The 24,959-nt window shown below is 39.9% G+C and overlaps 1 protein-coding gene across 7 annotated transcripts in view; it reads left to right on the top strand.

The window, feature by feature from the left end:
- The window catches only part of OGDHL (oxoglutarate dehydrogenase L), a 57,059-nt gene extending 35,180 nt beyond the window's left edge, over positions 1–21,879 (top strand). For all 7 annotated transcript variants that reach the window (XM_068687956.1, XM_068687949.1, XM_068687950.1 and 4 more), the window contains 7 exons: positions 8,870–9,048; positions 12,172–12,243; positions 13,749–13,874; positions 15,076–15,148; positions 17,544–17,707; positions 18,344–18,498; positions 19,234–21,879. In XM_068687956.1, coding sequence (XP_068544057.1) covers positions 8,870–9,048; positions 12,172–12,243; positions 13,749–13,874; positions 15,076–15,148; positions 17,544–17,707; positions 18,344–18,498; positions 19,234–19,357 — 893 coding nt within the window. In that variant the 3' untranslated portion in view covers positions 19,358–21,879. The remainder of the gene's footprint in view (positions 1–8,869; positions 9,049–12,171; positions 12,244–13,748; positions 13,875–15,075; positions 15,149–17,543; positions 17,708–18,343; positions 18,499–19,233) is intronic.
- The last annotated feature ends 3,080 nt before the right edge of the window (positions 21,880–24,959 follow it).

Raw genomic sequence — 24,959 nt, forward strand, 5'->3', positions numbered from 1 at the left:
TTAGATTAAGATGAAAGTAACCATCTGTTGTGGTTGATTTTAGCAATACTGTAACATTCACTTAATGCATTAACAAAAGGGGAGGAACTGTCAACAGGTGATTTCGTAACAGATAGAGAAATCTATCCTAGCTTTATCTGAACTACTACTCTGACTGCTGTATTGAGAAAACAAATCCTTGTTACATGTAGCATTGATCATAGTGGATTACATTTTTGCTACTGGCAGACATTTAACTTCACAGTGAATGGATAACTTCACTCTGACATGATGAGGGTGGCAAGAGGGTGGCAAGCTGTTGAGCACAGAACAAAGGCATCTAATAATTTATCAAAAGTGTTATTGATTCTATGGATAAATAATGAAATACTATTTCATATCCAATTAATAACTTATAAAAAAAAGGAAAAGATGAAACATCGTAATAGATAAAGATGGTAATTTATAACTAGTTGCCTCAAGTTTCCATAAATATTTGATCACATGGTCATTATTACTTATGCTACGTATTGCCTATTGCTAATAATATTAAAAATTAAAATGGTATAAAACAGCATAGTTGGAGCATGGGCTGACAAATTGAGATTTTTAGATATTTTTCTTAGCTCTTTGGCAGAATTGGTGTGAGCAGAACTTTGTAAGCTAATACATGACATTTACATGTAAACTCTGAATAGGAGAGCGCAAGAGAGAATGTGTATAAATATAAGAAAAGGTATTTGGCATAGATAGAAAGCAAGAATTTAACTTCAGAGAATCATTTTTTGTTGCTGTTCCAACAAAAATTGTTCCAGTTTCCTACTGTTTCTCACAGTTTTGGTCAGAGGTTTCTTAATCTGAGTGTATTTATAGTGTTGCTACAAATTTTATGGGCAAGTGGATCATAAGTTTCTGGTTTTGTTTTCTTATATTCAGATAATTTATCCACATGTGAAAGTGACAAAGTGACGTGTTTCTGAATGTCATTGAATCTGATATAGTTCCAGAAATTACATCTCAATTGATCAGTCTAGGAAGTCTAGTGTTGATATGGAGTGAAGGCTAATTCTTATTGCAACAATTCTGTTTTTTAAAAAGTAACCAACTGAGCTCCTTTTGCTTTTTCCCGTTTGCTTTTTTTTTTAATTTCATTTCATCCTACTCACTTCTACCTCCCTCAGCAGCCGAATGAGAAAGTTGATGTAATGTCTTTCACTGAATGCAAGCAATGGGGCAAAATATAAGTTTGTTTGTACACTGAAAACAAGAGTACCATTTCTGTGCAATTCTGCTTCAGCAGACATGATGAAAGATTCTTAAAAGTTAACAATACTGATTTTTAGGTTTTACAGACTTTAAATCCTTCTTGTCTGAGACATTTTCTGACAATAAAGGACATTATGTTGGTATAAATAGTTGATGGGTGGCGATTATTTTACTGAAAATGCCATATTTCTATGCTGAAATGAATTTAGAATTAAGCTTCTGCTCCCTTGTTAACTTTTGCATATCAGCCTTGTCAGGTATGTTTACTTGTGTATTGTATCCATACACGTGCCTTCTAGTTAAGCACCATAGAGAAGCTATTGGAATTGTTACCTGTTTGGCTGGTAACATCATCATTTTAGTGTCTGGAAGAATGAGTGAATGTTTGCAATTCAAGGAGTCAATTCTTCAGGAGTTCGTAAAATGGGGAGAAAAAACACAGATTTGATTTTAGTTACCTGTTACTTCTGCTGCATAAGCCTGTTATGCAGAAAGAGTGCAATCAGTGTCCTAAAGTATTTGGGGGAAGGATAAAAAAAAAAAAAAAAACTATTAAGAATTTGATTTACAACTGTGTAAACATGCAGCACCTTGGAATTAATATGGGAATTCCTTCACCTTTTGTGAATTAGAGCTAAGTAAAAATGGATTGAGCAGACCAGCATGATAAAACTACAGATTATTTCCTTAGCAGGTGAGTAAGCCAAGAGTTGGCACCTGTTCAAAGCTGTTAGCTTTGCACAAAGTTATTGTTGAGCTGGTTAGGAACTCCTGGGATGTAACCACTCCATTAAAAATGATTCTCTGACATGATTGATTTGGCATAGAAAACAAAGGCAGTCTTGTTACCTTATAGCTCAAACAATCGCTTATGTCTTGTATACCAGAAGCAATGAAGTGTTTGCAATGGGACATTAAGTCAGGGTATTTAGCAGCCTCTAATAATCTTATCAGACATCTTACGTCTCCTATTTTTAGCTATATCTAGATTATTAAAATTCACTTCTGTATCCCCTCATCTAGCTATAAGTTTTCACTTTCATTGAAACTGAATGTCTGGAAGTATGAAGTCGTGAAGAACTTTGTCTGCATTTATTTGCTAATCCGCATAGAAGAGAAAAGCAGAACTAACTTACAGGCTCTCCACACTGCCTCTTCAGCATTTTTAAATACTCAAAAGGATCTCCTGTCTTTCTTTACTACCCTCAGAATGACTTGTGTAGTACTGATCCTCCAACCAGGAGGAGCAATTCTCTCTCACTTTCAAAGCTGCCTTTAAGAGGTCTTGAGCTGTAGCATCCCCTATCGGGAATTTCCAGAGAGTGTTCAAGCACAATAGACTTGGAGCTAGTGTAAAGCTCAGCAAAGTCTTTAAGAGACTTAGACTACAGCTTTTTCAAGGGGGAAGGTCGTGGTTAAAACAGAAGACAAAGGGAAAAGGACAGGTGTTCATTTAAACTTTTTTTTTTTTGCAATGCACTCCTAGGATGAAATATATAGTGTTACTGCTCATTCAGAACAACACATTTTTAAGGTTAGGAGTGCAAAATATTCTTAACTGTCAGAAATGGTGTTGTGGAATAGGACAGACTAGTAACCAAGGACCAGGTTTTCAGTGGCATCTACATGGAGCTCTAAGGCTTTTTAAGTTTTTCTGTTCTACAGGATCAGCTGCCACTCCTGGGCTATGTTTGTTTTGTTTTTTTTTTTGAAAAGATATGCATCCCTCTGTTAGGCTCTGAGCTTAGATTTTCCATTAAACATAGCACATATTTGTCTTTGTAACTTTCCTCATTCTGTTGTTACATCCCTGCACTGACAAGCCCTGTGTGGCTATTAGTTAACATTCATGCCTTGAATCCTTTTGAAATCGCACTGAATTAAGCTGTAGCCTTACTTATGTCAGTTGGAAAAACTACAGTTCTTATGACAATGATGCAAAATGCTGTGGGGGAAAACCACAGCATCATATGCTGTGTAAGCTGCCACTTTGCTTGAAAGCACCCCTTTGTCTGCCAGAGTGATGGGAAAAACAGTAAGGGAGCACAGCAGGAACTGGACTAACAGACACATGCCTTTCTGCTATGGCTGCCATCTAGGGACCTTAATGAACTTCAGCAATTAAAACATTAGTTTTGCAACCTTAGTCAAGTGCTGTGTATTTTTGTTTGGTAGGCTTCCAAACAGAGGGAGAGACACAAAACTGCTGTGTGGATACTGGTCCCCTGTGCCATGGTGTGCTCTGAGCCCTGAGAGGCTGCTTGCGAGTTCAGGAGCTGCTTGGGGGCTCTCGAGCACTTTCTGGGTGGTACAGATGCTTCACCTTTCCTTCTTTGAAACCTACGCCCTGCAGCCTGCTTGACTTAGCACTCAGTTTTGTTACAGCTTAAACCTGTTCTCTCAGTGTCTAGCTGTATAAGAATTAATGCTTTAAAATGACAAAGTTTGCATGGGGTTATGAAGAAATGTTGTTCAGTTCTGGTCTCTGCGGACATAAGCAATACAAGTTTGTAATGTCTTCGGCAGTTTTTTAACCCTTTACTCTTGTCTGAAACTAAGCCCTCTCAGGGGGTCCTGGATGATAGCAAGCTGCTCCCCTATAGTCACATCTCATCTCTAGAACTGTGGAATCTTTGTAGCGCAGGTCAGCTTCCCTGACCTGGATGCACCTGGTGCCCCAACAAATCCCTTTCAGGAAAAGCACTTCACCCTGTCCTCCTGGCATCTGTTTAGACAGCTTTCTACCTATATATGTGTATATATGAATATATATATAATATAAATATATTTAGCACTATTTAGCTCTTTAAATACTTTTTTCCACGTGCAGCTAGAAGCAGTAATTGTCAACAGACTTCTTAGCAATTGCTATAATTCCTGGTAGAACATCTTTAATGTCTTTAACATCTTTAAGACTCTTACTGTCATTTTCGTGGTGGAAAATGAGTTCTGATATACCACAGACACACGTTCCATGAAATAGCAGTCCTTGTAGTAGTAATTTCAAAATATTAATCAGAATGTGTAGGTAACATTTGAATATACTTTCTCAAGTATATGGATGTCAGAAAGCTTGCAAAAGGTATTGGTGTTGGGATCACATAATAAGTTTTAATACAACTTCACCTGTGACAGCATCACCTTGTGGAGGTTACTAGCACAAAACAACAAAATAGGTAGTGAGAAATGGTGCTCTTTTTTCTATGTGAAATTTTAGGGATGGTTTCAGTATATGAAACAAAATCATGTGTGCTCTGACCAAGTTCTAAATGCACATTTAGCTACATACTCTTCAGGAAGCACCGTGTGATTACTGAAAGCTCAAAGTGGTCAAGACCTCAGGTTTTTCTTCTCTAAAAGCTAGATTACCCTATCCTTACAGAGAGCAGCATATGCACAAATAAGCCTTGAACATATTGCATATTTTCTCAACCATGTCACCCAATCAGATGAAATGGTCTCTTAATGCTTGTGTAAAATTAGAATGGGATTCAAGCCTACCTAGGGAAATCTATTTCTCAGATACCTTTGGGAACATGCATTGAAGAGTTGTGTAGGTTTTTCCCCTGTTTGCATTATGCTAAAATCAATAGTCACAGAAATAAGGAGGACAGAGATTTAAAATATGTTGTGAAAGAAAGGCACAAGCAGTTAGGCCAAAGGAGTGGTCAGCAAAAAACATCCTCTTTGGTAATGCACTGGCATAGCCAGACTGTCTTTAAGTCGCTAACTTATTGATCTCCTTTTGCCCTCACAACCTGCCTATTTCCTTTTTGTGAGAACATGAGCATCTGCTGGAGTCATGGATGGTTTGTTTAGAGTTCAGCAAGTGACTGAAGCCAAGTGACTCAAAGATTTCTTGCCATGGAGATGGTAAACAAAAAGCTGGGTTGGAACCACTGAGGAGTATGCTATGAAGACACTATAAAAATATAATAATAGCTAAAGCTGTTATCTCCACAAATAGACAGTTTCACTTGGAGCTTGTCTTGCCTGTTCTCTCATGCAGTTAATTTGTCCTGTAGTTGTCCACCTACAAGAAGGGCCAGAAGGTCGACCCGGGAAACTGTAGGCCTGTTAGTTTGACCTCAGTTCTGGGGAAGCTCATGGAGCAGATTATCTTGAGAGTCATCACGCAGCACTTGCAGGGCAAGCAGGCGATCAGGCCCAGTCAGCATGGGTTTATGAAAGGCAGGCCCTGCTTGACGAACCTGATCTCCTTCTATGACAAAGTGACACGCTGGGTGGATGAGGGAAAGGCTGTGGATGTGGTCTACCTTGACTTCAGTAAGGTTTTTGACACCATTTCCCACAGCATTCTCCTCAAGAAACTGGCTGCTCTTGGCTTGGACTGGCGCACGCTTCATTGGGTTAGAAACTGGCTGGATAGCCGGGCCCAAAGAGTCGTGGTGAATGGAGTCAAATCCAGTTGGAGGCCGGTCACTAGTGGTGTTCCCCAGGGCTCAGTGCTGGGGCCGGTCCTCTTTAATATCTTCATCAATGATCTGGACGAGGGCATTGAGTGCACCCTCAGTAAGTTTGCAGATGACACCAAGTTAGGTGCGTGTGTCGATCTGCTCAAGGGCAGGAAGGCTCTGCAGGAGGATCTGGATAGGCTGCACCAATGGGCTGAGGTCAACTGCATGAAGTTCAACAAGGCCAAGTGCTGGGTCCTCCACCTGGGATGCAATAACCCCAAGCAGAGCTACAGGCTGGGAGATGAGTGGTTGGAGAGCTGCCAGGCAGAGAAGGACCTGGGAGTGATGGTGGATAGTTGGCTGAATACGAGCCAGCAGTGTGCTCAGGTGGCCAAAAAGGCCAACGGCATCCTGGCTTGTATCAGAAACAGTGTGGCCAGCAGGGCTAGGGAGGTGATCGTCCTCCTGTACTCGGCTCTGGTGAGGCCGCACCTCGAGTACTGTGTTCAGTTTTGGGCCCCTCGCTACAAGAAGGGCGTGGAGGTGCTCGAGCGAGCCCAGAGAAGGGCGACGAAGCTGGTGAGGGGCCTGGAGAACAAGTCCTACGAGGAGCAGCTGAGGGAGCTGGGCTTGTTCAGCCTGGAAAAGAGGAGGCTCAAGGGTGACCTTATCACTTTCTATGGGTACCTTAAAGGAGGCTGTAGTGAGGTGGGGGTTGGTCTGTTCTCCCACGTGCCTGGTGACAGGACGAGGGGGAATGGGCTAAAGTTGCACCAGCGGAAGGTTTAGTTTGGATGTTAGGAAGAACTTCTTTACTGAGAGGGTTGTTAGACATTGGAATGGGTTGCCCAGGGAAGTGGTGGAGTCACCATCCCTGGAGGTCTTTAAAAGACGTTTAGATGTAGAGTTTAGGGATATGGTTTAGTGGGGACTGTTAGTGTTAGGTCAGAGGTTGGACTTGATGATCTTGGAGGTCTCTTCCTACCTAGGTGATTCTGTGATCTTCTAAACTTCCAGGAAAGTTCGTATACTGCCGTTGGCAGAAGATTCTGTTTCTGGGGCAGAAGGAAGAAATCCTGTAGTCCCAGTTTGGCTGTAGCCATTGAGTTAAGCTAGAGCAATTTCAGTCTCATGCATAGATGACCAGTGTCCGTGTAAAGTGTTGGAGGGATATTCTTGTAGTTCTTGTTAAGAGAGGGACTTGCTTTGTGTGTGCCTGGCTTGTACTAGTTTTGCTGTGGGTTTTCCCTGTGGAACTGGACAAGCTAGTTTTAAGTTTCTGTAATGATATATTCATTGGTTAGTCCTTAACTCTTTTTTTCCAGCTTGTCAGTAAATCTCTCAGGGAAGGAGCTACTTGTATGTGTTTGTGGCATCCAGCACAGGAACGCCTTAATCTTAATTTAGAGCTCTGAGTATCTCTGTGATAGCATAAAGTTGAACAACATTAAAAAGGGCAAAGAAGGTCTGAATAGGCTTGACTTGATCCTGAAATATTCTTCACAACTTAATCAGTTAGCTTGCACTGATAATCTTAAAATAACTCATATTCTGCACATGCCACAAATTTTCTACCTTTTTTCCCCCTATTCCTGGTATGCTGGGCCATCATACAAGTATTTTTATTATTACTATTATTTTATTATTGTGTATTGTTTTCTGTTACTGCTTATTGTTCTGGTTTTATAGTTTTGTTTGAAGTTGTTCCTGTATTCACTGAAGATAAGCCTAGGTATAAATCACAAATTGTATGAGGCAGGCTAGCTCTCACTTGCTGGTGACTGAAGCAGTTTTCTGTGTGTGGAGAATATTGAGATGCCATACTCATCTCTTCCAAGCAGTTTGAGTTTTTCAAATACAGATTTAGGCATTCAGCATGAGACATGGTGTAGAAAAATACCCTAAATTTAAGTGTGGTCATTAATGTGAGACAGGTACATTGCACATAGCTCGGTTTCCTTATTCTGCCTGACACAAGATCCTACATGTTAAAGCCTCACAGCAGAGGCCATCTAGCACCTACAAACACCCTTGTAGGTTTTTAGTAGTTTTTTTGCCTTAGAAGAGCCACTAGGAATCAATGACCTAGCTTATACTGCAGTAGCAAGTTTTTTTTTTCCTTTCTCTTCCAGTCATCTCCCCAGTCCCTGTCATAGAGCTGGGGCTTTCTCACACTGTTGCAGGGCTTTCAATGAGAGAAGCAATTCAGTTCTGACTTCATTTCTTACTTTGAGAGAGATTCATGGAGCCTTCAGTTATGTTCGAGTCTTGACAAGATTTAAGAGCAGACAGCAAACTGCCTGGCTTGCTCTGTGCAGAACACCTGTGCTGTTGTCAGCAGGGCTGCTGTTGTATGGTTGTCCTGCTGTGTTAACTTGACGTAGCTGAGTAAGGAGGGGTGCAGGGCTTTTCTGTTCTGTGTGGAGTTGTTTGAATTCATAGTCCAAACAGCACAAGGTTAAGGAATTTCTGCACTTGCCTGTCACTGTAAACCACCTGGAAAGGGGCATAGATGTGTGATAAGGAATGGAGAGAGAGGAGCGTGTCTTTGTTTTCATTAGCTGAAGTATGATGTCCTCTCCATGAAGAGCACTTCTGGTCTTCTCTCTGCCACAGAGGCAGAGACCTAAAGGATTCATAACCTTGCCGAAGGCTTACTGTGCGGTGTGTCTCCACGCAGCTCTTAGTTCAAGCTCTTTTAAAGATCTGAAGGCTGTAATCCTGCATAAGGACTCAAAATTGATGTCACCAATAATTTTGTTCCTGCGTGAGTTGGGGGGCGGAAATTTGATGGTGGTGTGCTGGGCTGTGCAAGCCAGAAAATGAACAATTAGGTTGTTGAACTAGTCCTAGACCATAAGTGGATTTCTACAAGAGAAGATGGTGTCTACCTCAAAGACCTCTTGGGAAAACTTCACACAAAATTCTGAGCTGGAGGAAGTGTTTTAATTGTTCATTTAATAATCCTGTGATATTTACGTGTTTGAGGAAATTTCTGAAGGATTGGAGTCAATATTGCAAAAAGGTTATTTGCTAATCTTTCTGTTGAAAATGTTACTACAGAAAACTGCTTGATTTATAACAGGGCTAAAAAAGTCCAGCTCATGCTCTCATTTTGGTTTTCTTTTAATTTAATTTTATATGAGAAATTAACAGCATTCTCAGCAAGTCTGTTTCTTTTTTAATTCTCCTACTTTTCTTCTTAGGTTTTGAACTTGGCTTTGCTATGGCGAGTCCCAACGCCCTGGTGTGCTGGGAGGCGCAGTTCGGTGACTTCCACAACACAGCGCAGTGTATCATAGACCAGTTCATCAGCTCTGGCCAGGCTAAGTGGGTTCGTCACAATGGGATTGTTCTGCTCTTGCCACATGGCATGGAAGGAATGGTAAGGGCTGCTGACTGCGGTGGTTCCACACCAAGGGCTGTCTAAACTCCACCACACTGCACTCTCGCTCCCTCTCCTCGAAGGGGTGGGGAGAGAAATATAGTGGGGGAAAAAAAAAGCTCATGGGTTGAGATAAGGATAATATAATTAAAGGAAAAAGAGAATAAATAACCTTAACCCTAACCCTAGTGCTACAAAAATTAATGTGAACAGATTGATCAGTGAGAACAAAAGAAAAATATTTTTGAGTGCTTAGCTTTGTGTTCTGTTTAGTGGTCTGCACCTCTTTTTCCTTGCTATGTGACAAACTTAATGTGTTACTGGCTAGTAGCATGTGAGTGCAAGAAAAAAAATCACAATAACAAAGAAAGCCACATAACACACTGCCTTCTTTCCCTAGAAAGCTGGATTCTTAGTGTACAATAAAAAGGAAAACATGCAGTGCTCAGTTTTATTTTAAACTAAGCATGTTTGTGTAAACTGCACTAAATTCACTTGTAATGAAATGATACAAAACTTTAAAACTTCTAAAATCATTGGCATTAGGTGACTGGTATTTCCATATCATGTTCACGAAGTTCCTACCAGCAGTAGAATTGTTCTTCAAATATTTTAAATTATTTTTAAAGGTTATATTTGCATCATGTCAGGCTAGGTTAATTTTCTGCTTTTCAAATACATTGACATTCATGAATTGATGCATGCATGTTTCTCATTTTCTATTAAGAAAAGCATGGTGTGAGCCACAGCAGCAATCTCTATCAGTAAAAATGCTCCAATCCTTTTGCTACAAACTGCGTCATTTCCATTCTCACAAACAATTCAGTTTATTTCCATTCAATTACAATCCTGTCCTGATATGCTGGGGTGCATTCATATCTTATGAATGGCTTTCCATTCCCATTTGTGTGTATAGAATGAAAGGTCTGATGCAGTTCACAAGAGTTTTGATAAATTAATATATTTTTTTCAAGCGAATCAGGAGGGACAGCCTGAATGTGCCCTCAGCAGGAAGTGTGGTCCTCTGCAGGGAAGCACTCAGCTGAGGGGAGTTGCTTCTCTGCTACTTACAATACATTAATCTTTCTTTTCTCATAACCACTTGGCAGCTAAGATTTGCCCAGCTCTTCTGAAACACGCTGATTTTGCTGCTAGTGTCAGGCGTTTGGGGAGTATTTAAGAATCCCGCCAGGCTGCTGAAATCCGTTATCTTCCTGGAGGAGTTTTCCATTACGGGAGTGCTATTCTCTCTAACTACAGTGGTGGGGACAGAATGATTTGGGGAAGGGTTCGTAATGGGATATGGATCCCTTCACCTCTAGGTCATGCATTCACAGGCAAGTTGGCTGTGATTGAAAGACTCTGCTGCCGAATGGCTCCGTGGGGACTCATCTGCAAGTAGCTAATGGATTCAGTGTAGGTCTCACTGGAGAAGTGGTCACAATAGAAATAAACCCTACCCCATCCTACGCAGCAGCCCCTGGCAGTCTGACTGGCATTGTCAGTAGAGAAACCCAAGATGGATGGGAACACTGAGGCTCTGGATCGAGGTTGTTGCTGGGGCAACGTGTGTGTGCGCATGTTAGGGAAGCCTCGTGTGTCTCTCCTGTAATTGTTTTTTAGGGACATCTCTGCTTGCAGCCTAGTCAATTCAGTGTGCTCGCAGAGCAGCGTGTTTGTACACGTGTAGTTTGTACTCAGTGTAGTGTTCAATTTACTGCAAATAGATGTGTACAGTAGCGGTACTGCAATATTGGGCTGTTTCTATGCACCATAGTTTTGCGTGGCTTTGCTGCTGCTTCTTCTCAAGCACTTACACATTTCTAGCCAGAATATTTGGCATCTCAAAAGTGGAGACAGATTTCAAGAGAATACTTGTGCAAGGCACAATTTGTGGCTGTTTCTGTTTCTCATTCATTGCCAGTGAAGAAACTTTTTTTTTTCCTTTGGGTTCCCTTAGTGCATGGCGTACAGTGAATCCTGCACTTGAAAGCAGAAACAATCATGTGTTGAATCAAAGTAAACTACTAGCTGTCAAAATAATGAGTGATTTTGGAGACCGTACATTAAGGTTTCAACACAGAAAGTTATGATGACAGACAGAGACATATAAAGAAAAAAGCTCTTTGTAAATATCATTAGCTTAGGAGCCATGGAGAGATTTGAGAGGTGTAATAGTTCATGTCTTAAGGTTAAAATACCTTGAGCCTGTCTCCAAAATGAAAGTCCTTCCTAACAGTAACTGTCACTTGAACAATCAAGGGCCGCCAGCATTAGCAATAAATAAAAAAGCACACTGTGTCTGACTCCTCACAGCTTTCCCTCATTCATTACAAATGAGGATGTGAGAAGGAAGACAACATTGTGTTACGCTTCTTATTCCTGATATTGTCTGTGACCAGCAGGCATGTTTTGCTAGTATAAAAAGGATCTAACAATATCTGTGCATTAAAAGAAATCACCTTGGGTACTACTGGTGAGAAAGCAGATGTAAGTGTTCAGTTCTTTGGCAGAATGCAAAATGCCTCTTGAGGCAATAATCATAGGCTAATTCGGCAGATAATGTTTACTTGCATTTTGATCCATTTTAGCTGTAGGCTATTTTGTCCCATACTGGTCAATGAGTGATGGTAAGAGAGAGATCCTGAGCCTGCATTTTTTGCTAACATTACAAAAATAGTCAGCAGTTAACATTGTGTTGACTTCTTTTTAGCATACAAGTGTGGTTTGCCCCCAAAGTACGAGACACTGCGGTATGCTAAAACACACAGTGTTTCTCCTCCTGACATTCTTCCTGCATCTTTTTGCCCTGCATTGGCAAGGTCATTTTTTTTTTGTCCAGATGGACCTATTACCCTTTTTCAGGTAAAAGTGTTGGAAATTCATGTGAAACCTAACCTTCCGCTATGAAAACAGTTTGTGGAAGACAATTCCAGTCCTGTGGTATGTCCTCTCATCTCTTCTCACTGCTGCAAGCTCTGATGTCTTTGTCTGGGGAGCAGGTGTACAGTCCGGTGCGGAGTTGCGAGGGTGAAAGGAAGTACTTATGCTGCGAGTGGCCTAGACTGATATCTAACTGCTGATTTGGCTTTTTAATGTTGTTTTAAATTATATGATTACCAGGGTCCAGAGCATTCATCAGCCAGGCCTGAGAGGTTTCTGCAGATGAGCAATGACGATTCTGATGCTTATCCGGTAAGTAGATTTGTCAAAGGGCCCTATCCTTTTTCTGCTCTTTGCTTCTCAGAGATTTATTTTGACCTGGGTTGTGTTGGCTTCATCATCTGAGAAATCATTTTATTGCCATGAGTACTCAGTTATTTGCCACAGAAGAATAAAATTTGAGTTACTTTTTTTTTTTGGTCAGAATCATGTTTTTTTGGCTAGGTGTAGTGCGATAAAATTCAGCTTCAAGAGTTGGTGTAACATTAAGTTGATCCCAGTAAAAATAATGGAACTGTGCAGTCTAGGCTGTTTCATTTCAAAGCTGAGATCATATACAATTAATCTCTGTCTGCATGATCTCTTTATGGCTGTTCCTCAGGGCCAGTGATTCTGCCTGTATGTATTGCTGTGCATACTGCAAATAGGTTTCTCTAGCAAATTTCTAGTGGATGCCATGTGAAACTACTCCTGGATTTTTGCAGTAGTCCCAGATTATACTGCTGGGAGCATGAAAGTAAAGGCAATTTCTAAACTTGATTTAGTTAAGACCTTTAGAGTTTGATAATTCACTTCTACAGAAAAAGTACTTATCTCTACAGGATATGGGGCATCCTCTTCCCCACTGCAGATTCCTAAGAAGCGCTGTTATACATCAATTGAAAATGCCATCCATGTGTGTGTATATATATATGCATATATATATATAATATATAATAAATATATATATATAATAAATATATAAATATATATATATATAAATAAATAAATAAAATAGAAAATGGATGCATTTCAGTTTTGGCCCTGATTCTGTTAACTTGGTGGTAGTGATAGTTACAGATCAATGTTCTTCCTCATCTAAAAGTGTTTTTTGTCAGTCTACTGGCAGAATAAAGACGTGTTTCACTGACTAATTTCAAGGACTGTTATTTGCATATAATAAGCAAGTTATAAATTTTATCACACGAGCTAAGAGTTCAAGACGTGAACCTGGATGTCACTGTGTTAGATGCTGCACCAGTCTGTACCGAGATTATACCTGCATATATGCTTGCTTATATCCCTATGTGCATTCATATATGTTTATAACAAAACTGTAGTTATAAAATACATAAGCGTAGAACGTTAAAACTCTGTATTAAGATAATATAAGAGGGCAGGACACTTAAAAAAAAAAAAAAAAAAAAAAAAAAAAAAAAATTGTTTTAAGAATCTTTCAAAGGGGGGATCTGCTTTGTGCCTTATACCTCCTGAAGTGCTAGTCCTCCTCACGCTTCCTTCCTGGATTTCCTAGCTTGCTGAAATTAAAGGAAGCTTTTTGCCTTTATTTGCATACGCTTTTAGGAAAAAGTAGAAACAGAAGAGTGCTTTGTAGAGACGCTTCCCTAGCTAATAATATAATCTCAACAGAGCTCTGCTAATTAAGTTTGCTGATAAAGGGAGTTGGTGAGAGTCAGAAATAGAAAGATGTCTTTTAAGCCTTTTTTTTTTTTCTGGTCTTTTAGATATTTTTCTGATGGCTTTAATATCTCTCTCAGGAGTTCAGTGAGCAGTTTGAAGTTTCCCAGCTGTATGAATGCAACTGGATTGTGGTGAACTGTTCAACTCCTGCCAATTACTTTCATGTTCTCAGAAGACAGATCTTGCTGCCTTTCAGAAAACCGGTAAAGTTACTGTTATTCTAGGTGTATTAACCCTCACGCAAAGAGGGGTTCCTTGTTTGTGTCTGTCATACTGCTGAAAGGAAGGTTAATCCTTGGTGGTTTAATCCTGAACACAGGTTGGGGGTGGCCAATTTGGTGGAATAAAACTCAGCTCTCTCTAAAATTCTAAAACTTGTTTTTCAGCTTTACTTCTTTCTGGTTGTTCAGAACTTTACATGATTTTGACAAGACACTGTGCAGCTAACAGGTTACGTAATCTGCATGTCTAAGTGCTGGTACTTCAAAAACATGCGTGTACTTGTGTAGGCAGTGACTGCCATCTTTAAAACCAGCTCTTTGTGTCTGGAGACTTATACTGGTTTTACTCCAGTGCCAGACACTTTCCCTCTCCTCTTTTAGAGAGATTCTTCTACAATATTAAGAAGAATTCACAACGGCAGATTTCTTCATGTTTAAGCTAGGATAATTACATAGTGTAAGACACTGTGATTAGCATCACTGCATTGAGGTGTTTACTGTAACTACAATAGTGGCTGCTGGTACAGCAAGAGAAAACTTGGAAGATCAGGCTGGGTTTCCCTAGAATACACCTTCCCAGTTGGTTTCTATTGGCAGAGTTGAGCAAAGTCCTCCATCACTCTGAGGTGTTTATCCTATTTAGACTGTATTTAATGCTAAATTTGTGTAGTGTTGCTGTTGTTTTTTCCTTTCAAAAGTAACTGCTGTGAATTCTTTCAGATGCTAGCTGACTTCAGACATGGGTGTTGAAACACAGATTTTTGGAGAAAGTTCTATGTTTACCTTTGAAGCCATTTGGCTCCTCTATAACTTGAATACTAAGATACAACTATTGGATATTTTAGTGGTTCATAGTGCTTTGATTTTGTTCTTAAAGGGGAGCATAAAGCAATGTTTTTCGAGAACCTTTATAGGGAATGAATTAACCAAATCTTTTGAACAATTATGAAACTTCATAGGCTTTCAAAACAGGAAAACAAACAAACAAAAAAAACATAATTTACTGTGTTTGTTGTTCACTTTAATTAGATCTATAGCATTGTCCTGGTTTCAGTTAGAACAGAATTAATTTTCTTCCTACTAATTTTAGTTTGTGGTTTTTGTATGAAGATTGTTAAAACTATTGCATATAATAACATAGATAAAGCTGCTCCTGAGTGCTGGAGAAATTTCTGTTTTACAGCTCATCGTTTTGACACCCAAGTCACTGCTGAGGCATCCAGAAGCTAAATCCAGTTTTGATGAAATGGTGTCTGGTAGGTCATCTTAAAATACTATGAACAAATAATGAGCTATACCAAGTCACACATCAAATTGGAAGTGTGAAGAAGATAAACTGTTCTAGGGAGTTTGCCTTTTCCTTTGGCTCAATTTCTGCAGAGCTGTTGTAACAAGATCTAGCCTGGACTTTGGCTGAAAACTCTGCATTCAAATACAGATTCTTGATTTTAACAGGTTGTCTAGTAACCAGATATTAATCTCAAGGGCTGTGGAAAGTGCATTCCCTTCTCTATAATGATGTTGTCCTTAATATTAGGTTCCCCTGCTCTTTTTCCCTTCGTTTAAAAACTTGAATTGCTTTTTGTACTGTACCCATAAATGTGAAGGATGGGTTGTAATCACACTGTGCCCATTTGGAAGAACAAAGATCTCATTTCCTTATTACAATACTCAGTTCTGGGGCTGCCATGTCACAGCAGTGATCTAAAGTAAGACGAGTGAAACAGTGAGTTCAGATCTGGACCCTACTGCCCATAGCTGCTGTTGGTGAGCCATCAGTACCACCAGATCATGTAGCAGCAGCAGATCATAATACCAAAAGAGGAGGAATTGGTCTTGTCATGCACTGGCTAGAATGGCTAGAATGTATTAGTGGCATAAGGAAATGCAGTGAAACATAGTAAAGTATTAAAGTGGTTGTTTAGAAGTGAGCCAGTGTGCATGGTTGTGGTAGTCTGTTTCAAGTTCTAGCTAGGGTCTTGATTGCTGTCAGAAGACAGCTCAGGTTTTTAAAAGTGTGTTACAGTTGCCTAAACATTGCCTGTGTTACATGCCTAAACCTTGCAATGTCTCCATATTTTAAGTGAGTAAAGTTTGCTTCTCAAGCAAAGAAGTTTGTGGGTTTTGATTACTACTTAAAAACTTTTTTGAATGAATCAGATTAGAAATTTTATAGGTATTGTGATTTGTCTCTTTAAGTCTTGGGAGCCTCGTGTACTTCAGGCTAATCCTCAGTAGCAGCCAAAATTCCCAATTAACATCCAGTTCTTTATGTTCCTGCTGAAGATGACAGCAAGAAGTAAAGTACTGCTGACTCTGAGCTAACTCTTTTTGCTTTGTTTTTAACTGAAAGCTGAGCCAGCTGACCCAATGAAGCACAAATTCAGTTTTGTTTTTTTTTTTTTTAATGATGAATTCTGCTGTTCAGTGAGACAGGGTAATTCTGACATAAATCAGTTCCTCTTTCATATGTTTGTGTTGCTGCTTTTCTACCCCCAAGATAAATGGTTCTTCAAGCAGTAGCTTATTCTTCTGGTAAGTGGGTGTGCTGATTCAGACTGGGAGGTCATGCCACTGTCTGCTGCCTTCCAGCTGGTTAATGTGGGAATAGTTCTAATCAATCATAGAAAGGAGCAAAGAAAAGGATCTTTTAGACCATCAAGTCCCTCTTCCTGCCAGTGCAAGACTACTGGCTTTCATACTTTCCAGTTTCATATATCCCAAGCAAATTGCTCTCCTGGGAGATGATATCACAGGGAAAAGATATTTAGCAGTCAAGACATGCATCTGAAATTGTATCTTAGCACTTATACATATGACTCAGTACTATGCTAATTCTTTCTTTGTCTAATGCTGTTTTAGCTCTCAAACAGAGGTTTAAATCACATAAGTATACATCAGCTGTGTGTGTGCTTTTGTAAATATTTCTACAGTTACCATATTTAGTTCCAGTATGAATATGTCCTCTGCTTTTATATATAAACTTCGAAAATTCTGTAATTGTGTTACTGTTACGTGGTTGATATCATCTTGGAAAGAAGCAAAAATATTTCAGGTAGATCTCTGAATACAACTGTAAGCAACGGTGAGCTATCCCAGCAACTTTAATGGCATGAAGCTATGACAGGGGAGGTTCAGGCTGGATGTTAGGAAAAAGTTCTTCACTGAGCGGTTGGTTGGATGTTGGAATAAGCTTCCTAGGGAAGTGGTCATGGCAGCGAGCCTGCTGGAGTTCAAGAAGCATTTGGACAACACTCTCAGACACATGATTTGATTTTTGGGTGGTCCTGTGCAGAGCCAGGAGCTGGACTTGGTGATCCTTGTGGGTCCCTTCCACCTCAGCATATTTTATGGTTCTGTGATTCAATAACTTAAAACTGAAGGTGTAATGCACAACACAAAGCTAAAAAGGAATTCACTGTTAATATAGTTTTCCTTTTAAATGTGGAAGAATGGATTATTGTCAGTCTTTTAAATTCTTGTGAACAGTCTGAGAAGAATGCAGGTCTGAAAAGTTGTGAGAACAGGGAGGTAACAGGACGCCATGACCATTGCAGCCTGATGATTACTCAGTAAAGGACAGTTTCTTGTGCTGCTGTATTCCACTGTCAGTTCCGCTGAGAGTACTTTTCTAATTTTTGCTCTAATTAGGTACCACCTTTCAGCGTGTGATTCCTGAGAATGGATTGGCAGCTCAGGCACCACATGAGGTCAAGCGAGTGATTTTCTGCACAGGAAAAGTGTACTATGATCTTGTGAAAGAGAGAAAGAATCAAGACTTGGAGAAACAAGTAGCTATAACCAGACTTGAACAGGTGAGCTCTCTGACACTCAGTAGATAGGATCTTTGGGGAGACTTTCAGCAACAGGTTGCTATGCTTTTAAAGATGACACTTGCCAGAAATGATGGTGATAGCTGGCATTCTTTAAGAACTAACAAGACATTAGATAATCCTTGTGGTGTAGTGGAGAAGGGGCACATCAGTGGTGTAGTGGACAATGAGGTCCAGAATGCTTGCTGAGTTTTCCAGAACAGCATAACAACAACAAAAATGTTACAGCGTGTACAGCATGATGGCACCTTAAATTTATATATCCAGTCTGTTGGGTTTAGGTGTTGTGAATAACACTTGGCAGCTATATTGTCACACCCTAATTATGGACTTGTATTGTGGCAGCTACTTTACTAGAAAAACTTGTAGGAATGCAGGAGATATGGACTATAAGCTACTTCTGTTCATATCTGTGAAACAATAAAGTAAGTGTGTATTCACTTCTGACAACATGAAAACAATTAAAAAAATAATGAATCATGTTAACAAACATATGGCTATTAAATTAGTGTGGTACTAATTGGTACTAATGGTTGGTTGCAATATGCAATAGTTATACTGCCATGTGCTAAAACCACGTAAGAGAAAGCTTTGCGAGTTATTATTTTCTCTTTCCAGATCTCACCATTCCCATTTGACTTGCTCAAAGAAGAGCTTGAAAAGTATCCAGGTGCTGACCTAGTTTGGTGTCAGGAGGAACACAAAAACAGTGGATATTATGATTATGTCAAACCTCGTTTCCGCACTATTGTGAACCACACACGACCCATATGGTATGAGACTTTAAACAGTTGCTCTATCTCCTGGCCTGATTTGTTTGTCAGGTTTTTGACTTGAGGGTTTTATTTATGGGGAAGACAGGTTCCCCACAAATCAAAAAACTCTTTGAGTTGGGGTTCTGGGGTGAAGAAGGGAAAAAGCTAGGTAACTGTTTCTCAAATAGATAACGTGTACCTTGTTCCTCCTTGTAGTTCTAAAAGAAAATCAGTAGCACCTAGCTCTGTATTTATTGCCACTTAGCACAGTGCTTAGCTCTCCTAGCTTTTTCTTTCTTCTTGTATAAGAATCTGTCTTTTCTAAAAATTTTCCTCCACATTTCACATTTCTGGAGAGAATAGCGGTTGTAAGAGCTCAGTCTAGTCAGATACCTTTGCATTTATTTTAGATGATTGACTCTCAAATCTGCACATACAGCTGTTGAAGGAGTGAGAGTCTTCATTGCCAAAAGCAAGTTACCTAATTACAAGACAGTGTAGCTGTCTGCCATGTGAGGGATGGGGGAGAAGATGCAGTGAGGGGGAAAGAGGTGGAAGCTGACTGGAAGGTATAACTGATGGTACAAATTAGATTTGATTATATTTTATATTTTTATTTAAGAAAGATTGATAAAATGTTCAAATCTGCCAAGTTAACTTAAATGCATTTAGCAGCATGTTCATGTGCTTGTTAGTGTCAAAATAATTTCTCTTCTTACCTCATTTCTCTGCCCAATTATTTTTGTCACAAAGGTATGTTGGCCGAGAGCCTGCTGCTGCAGCTGCCACAGGCAACAAGAACACGCATCTGGTGTCGCTCAGAAGGTTCCTGGATACAGCTTTCAACCTGGAGGCCTTTGAGGGAAAGACATTCTAACTGCAGGGCACCAACTCATCTCCATTCCAGTACTGTCTCAAACCATTGCATCCAAAAAGGAAAATAAAAGTGAATGGGAAAAATACTGGAAATTATGTAAGGATCCAGCAGCTGACTGCATTACACTATACCTTGCTCCCCAGTTTGTAAGAAAAAAAAATCCAGCTTACCTTCCACCATTTTTTTGTCACTTCTCTATTTAGATTGGAAACTCTTTGGGACAAGGAGTCTCCTATCCAAGGATGCAGTGTCTAGCTCAGTGAGGCTCTGATCTCAGACTGGACAGTGTCTAATTGTTGTAAGTAAGTAGAACAGGCATGGAAAACATGATGCAGCTGTGCATATCCCTGAAAAAGAAGAGAGGAAGCCACTAAGGAAACAAGATGCATTGTTCCAGAACAATGATTGACAGTTAATTCTAGATATATTGGAGAGGAGTAATGAAACTGAAAAGCAAAGGGTGCTACCATCACACCTATAGGTGATTTTGGTAGGGAAATGCACAGGGTGTGGGTGTTGGGAAGAGATGGTAAGGTAGCCTGACGATGTGAGGAGGAGGCTAGAAATAGGGAGTCAAGATTACAAGGTTAGTAAACTATGGGTAATTAAAAAATAGTGTAGATTATTTAGGTATAAGATAGAGGCACCACAATGGCACTGACCACAGCTGACAGAGCAATTAGTTATCAGTTGAAGTTAGCAGAAGCCAACTGCTGGACAAATTCCTTCAAAGTAAGAGGTGATAGCACCAATTGCTCCCACTTTCTGGTCTACCTGATTTGACATTGTAGCACCTGTAAAAAAACTGTATTTGGATGAGAAATCTGTGTTTATCAGCAAGTCATGGGTTCTCTACTTTGTCCACTGCTAATCCCTGCCTCAAATTTCCTTGGTGATATTAATTAAACTGAAGTACCCCACTCCTGATTTAACCATCCATTTTTATGGTGAGGAAGGTGGGCGAGCAACCGTTGCTGATTCACCAAAAGCACACGCCGTGTTTTTGTGCAAGAAGTAATTGATTTTTTTGTCCTTTGTGTTTACCTGTTGATCAGTTGCCACATGCTTTCAGTATGGACATAAAAGGGAACTGCCTCTAAGAGTAGGCCCTGTGCCAGAGAGCTGAGGTACAGCAGCGGGTCCATGAGCAGAGGTTCTGTGGCAGGGATCAGCAGGGGGTTGCTTTTCTTCTGGGGAGAGAGTGCTTGGCTTTATTGGTGGCACTGTGTAGCGGAGTGGTCTCAGACTGCTGCTGCTTATGCTTCCTCTGCAGTGCCAGAAAGAGGATGGGTACAGCTTTCTTCTCTCTTAATATAAGATCTACTGTCAGAAGTCCTGTTCCATCTGCCCCAGGAGAGCTTGGGGCTGGGTGAGCCTTGTGACTGCAGGCTTCTGCAACACTCTAGGCTATATAGTGGCAGGAGATTTCCTTTCTTCATTGTGCTGGATGGCAAAGGGAACTGCACAGTTAAGGAAAAAAGTGGTGTAACAGGAAGCAGAGGAATGGCCATGCCTGTGTTGAAGTAGGAAAAAGTAACTATCTGCAGGAGGACCCTATGCCCCTGCAGAGCCTGAGGGTTGTGCTAGATCTGCTCAGAACAAGTGACTGGAAAGCACATAGATGAGACTTCACCCATCTCCAATTCCCTGTCCCGAGCATGCTCTTGGGACATGCTCGTGTTCCTGGCAGTAGGTTTTACCCTGCTGTTGCAATATTGGCTGTGATATAATAAGGCTTGACAGTTTATGCCTGATGCAAAGAGTCAAGTGATGCTGAAAAGCTTCTTATCTTGTCAAAATAAAAAGCTTTATTACAAACTTTGAGTTATGATCATCTACTACTAGTACAAGTAGGTTACCAAAAAGGGATGTGTACCTCATGCTGTTCCTTCAATTGGCCTGGAGACAGCAAGATGTTAAAAATAAAAACAAAATAACATAAAATAAAACAAATTCTTCTGCCAGAGCATAAAAGTGGTGTGGTAAGTTACTTACCATGGGTTCCAGAACCAAACTTGGTCTAATATTTATGAAAAGCAGTAGCATCCTTTTAATTTAGACTAGTTGCATTGGGCTTTGCTGTCATTGAAACACGGAAGTTAGTTCAGTCTTTTGAAGCCTAATGAACTTGGAAAACACTGCAGATGACACCAGCAAAGGTTGTCTCCTGTCCATTTCTCCAGCTGAAAGCATTAAGCTGATAGGCAGTAACCATCACCCAAAGTATTTTAATGCTTTTATGAGTTCATAATTTTGTGGCGAGAATTGAATGCATCTAAATACTGCTGGCACCGTTTATTGTATTCTCAGTCTGCAGAAGGCAGGCCAGTGCTGCATGAAAATTGATAAATGCACTTATGCCACAGTATATGCAAAGGTAGAAAACAAAATAAACATAGAAATGTAAGTGGTAAATGGCAGGTTTCCATTGTCATTGTGTATCATATATTGTGGCATAATAGTTGCGTAAAAATTCCATCAAAGAATGTAAAAATAAATAAATAAAAATATGCAAGAATGAAGTTCTCTGTTATGCCTTTTCTTTTTGACAGTTTTTCCTCTCAGTGTTGGCATTAGTATCCCATTCATAAAAGTGCTAGGGCAGCTCATTCTTCTGTTTTTGTTTGTTTGCCTGGTTATTTAAATAGCTTATTTAAATTTAGTAGTAAAGAGGGAGACACAGCATTTGAACTGGAAAAAAAAGATAGTTACTCAGAACCATTGGGTTACAAGTACAAATTAAGGCTTTGAGGTTCTAGTAGAATATTTTTTGTTTTATTCTAAATTAAGGAATAAATCAAGTGAACACATTTATGTTTAAAGCAGAATTTTCAAAATGATGGAATTTGACTGGGTTTCATTTCTCTAATTTGAAAACACTGGAATAAATCTCTCTAAATATGTTGGCTCAATGTATCTTTCTTTAAAATGGTTTACTGTTGCCTGTAGTTTCCAATAGGAAATGTTCAAAACATGTTAAAGCATTATAAATTGCTAAATGCATAGATTACACCTATTTGCAGAATTTTGCTGCCTTTCTACAGCAAGGTCCCTTGAATAAAAACCACAAAGTTCTGAAATAGATGCACATTCAATGAGTGCATTTTCAACAATGAATCCAAGATCCTCTAATGGCGCCTTTAAACCAGATTCAAAATCTCTCTCTGATCTCACAGAAAAATACCATTGCATTTAACTTGCCAGCTAGTTCTTTTTTATATACTCAATAGCGATCAGTTAATCTGTGTGAAGGGTTAGAAAAATACAGAAGGTATACAGAAGAGAGAGGCTTCTGCAGCTCACCTGCACTGAAATTCAAATCACAGCTTTATAACTCAGAAGGAAGAATACAGCAAATATGAGAATCAATTTGACTTCATTGTATCTGTGGGTGAGGTATCACATCATGCATGTCTACTGTAGCAAATGATTTGCTAGGACAAACAGCCTCCATCACAGAATTATTTTTGTTTCCTATTAGCTACCTGATGAGATGCAGTAGCAGCAGGGGTGCGTTTGATGGAAACTTTTCCTCTATCCGTGATGCAGTTGGAGTCATAGTCTGCTAGAGCAGAGGCGAGAGTCTGCTAGACCTGTTCTCCAGAAAGGGAACCATTCTGCTTGTTTGAGGAGGTAAAAATTAATATCTGAGACTAGACAAGAAACAGGAATGTATGCTCATTATTTGAACTGCGTAGATAAAAGTATGTGTGTTAGGGAGGGGGATCTTTTTTTTTTTTCAGATCTTTTTTTTTCCAGAGCTAGGAATAACCACTATTGCTGATAATAACAAAACCTTGGGAACCTTTGCTCTACATGCACATACACGCGCACAAAAATCCTCACATCGATATTTTGACTGTTAACTTTACACAAGTGTCACAGATTCTTATTTCTCGATCTGGCCTTTTCCATTAGTGTAATGCGACTTAAAATGTTGCTCCAAACATGAAATACAGCCACACTCAATCATGTAAAGCCAGAAAAACCCTGAAAGCAGGTGCAAAGTTGTTGTAAGTTTAACAGGTCTAATCAAAGATGGAGGAAAAAAAAATCTGCTGCTGTGCTGCGCATTGGTTCAGTGATTCAGCAGGATTCATGTTTACAGGGTACTCAGCAGGTTGCAGCTGGGCAGAGCAGCAACGTGGGGAGCCCCCACCACACCTGGGGGACGAGTCACCTGGCACAGGTGGCTACTTAATTATGGGACTGGCCTGTGTGGGGTGGCAAAGCAAAAGCTGTCTGTTGTTAGCTGGTTAAAACTGAACACTTGATCCCAGACCCTTATCATTACTTTTGACACACCGAAATGCATCCCCATTTATCCCAGAACGGAGGGCTGAAGTTGGGCCCGTGGTGGGACAGAGGTCCCTGCCCAGGCTGCTGTGGGACACTGCCCCTCATTTCTACTCCAGAGATGACAAGAGCTGCGGAGTTTAACTCCAGCGAAGGAGGCATGGCTGCACGGAAAGGCTCTGGGAGCAGGAGGCTGTGGGATCCCAGCTGCCTGTACTTTCTACAAGCAGGTAAGAGACAGATGTGGCTAGGGGGAATTGGGCAGGGTGCCTTGTCTTGCCCTTGGGGTGCACAATTGTAAGAGCTTCTGGGGACTTCAAGCCCTAGAGGAAAACATGTGACAGTGCAGTGTCTTTCTGCTGCGAGCCACAAGCAAAGGCTTCTCAGGATGTAAAATAAACTTGCTACTTGCTAAACTTGCTACCAAACTTGTAGCATGAGCACAGTGAGGCTTCCTTGGAAGAGGTGAGTAAACCTTTGAATGAAAAATAGTAGAGAAATGTGTGTGTATATATATGTATGTGTATATATTTATATATATATAAATTTATTTATATATATATAAATATATATAATATATATAAATATATATAATTTATATGTATATATAAAAAAAAATATATATATATATATATTTATTATTTTTTTTTTAAAAGGCTTTAAAAATCCCTTTCCTTTCTGTGGGTGGAGGTGAAGAATGCCCTCCCTTTGCCAGGCTGCAGCTGTGATCCCCATCAGTAAGGTCTGTTGGCAGGGACAAGTGCTGGACTGCTTCCCTTTCCACTGTCTGTGTCCTGGGGACATGATTGTGGGTCCTTGGGCTTTGATCAGCCGGTGGAAATAGGCACCAAATAATCTGTGTAGGTGAGGGTAATTTTGCATGCATCTTTCTGCCCTTCCTGGGTATATAAAGTTACTGAGCAGAGTAAGTAGAACACCAAACTTTAAAGAAACTTTAAATGACAGAAGGTGTTCAAGTTTTCTATTAGTTCTGATGAAGATGTTTTGGGTGGTTTTTTGTTCCTTTTGGTCACTTAGTAGTTCTGCAAAGTCCAGTTGTGTAGCAATAGGTGTCTTGGCTTGATGGACTTTACTGAATAATCATTTAAAATTATTATTTAAAGTTTTTCGTAATGTTTATGCAGGCCAAGGACAGAGATTAAGTGGCTGTGTTTTCTTAATCATCAGTGTGAGGTGCTAGGAAACAGCATGTGGACTGAACTAAAAACTAAACATATTTGAAAAAGGGAAACGGATGAATGTTGCCTCATTTCTACATCTTTTGTGTTTGTTTTTTTTTTTTAAG

Source organism: Anas acuta, chromosome 7, assembly GCF_963932015.1.
Source record: "Anas acuta chromosome 7, bAnaAcu1.1, whole genome shotgun sequence".
Lineage (NCBI taxonomy): Eukaryota > Metazoa > Chordata > Aves > Anseriformes > Anatidae > Anas > Anas acuta.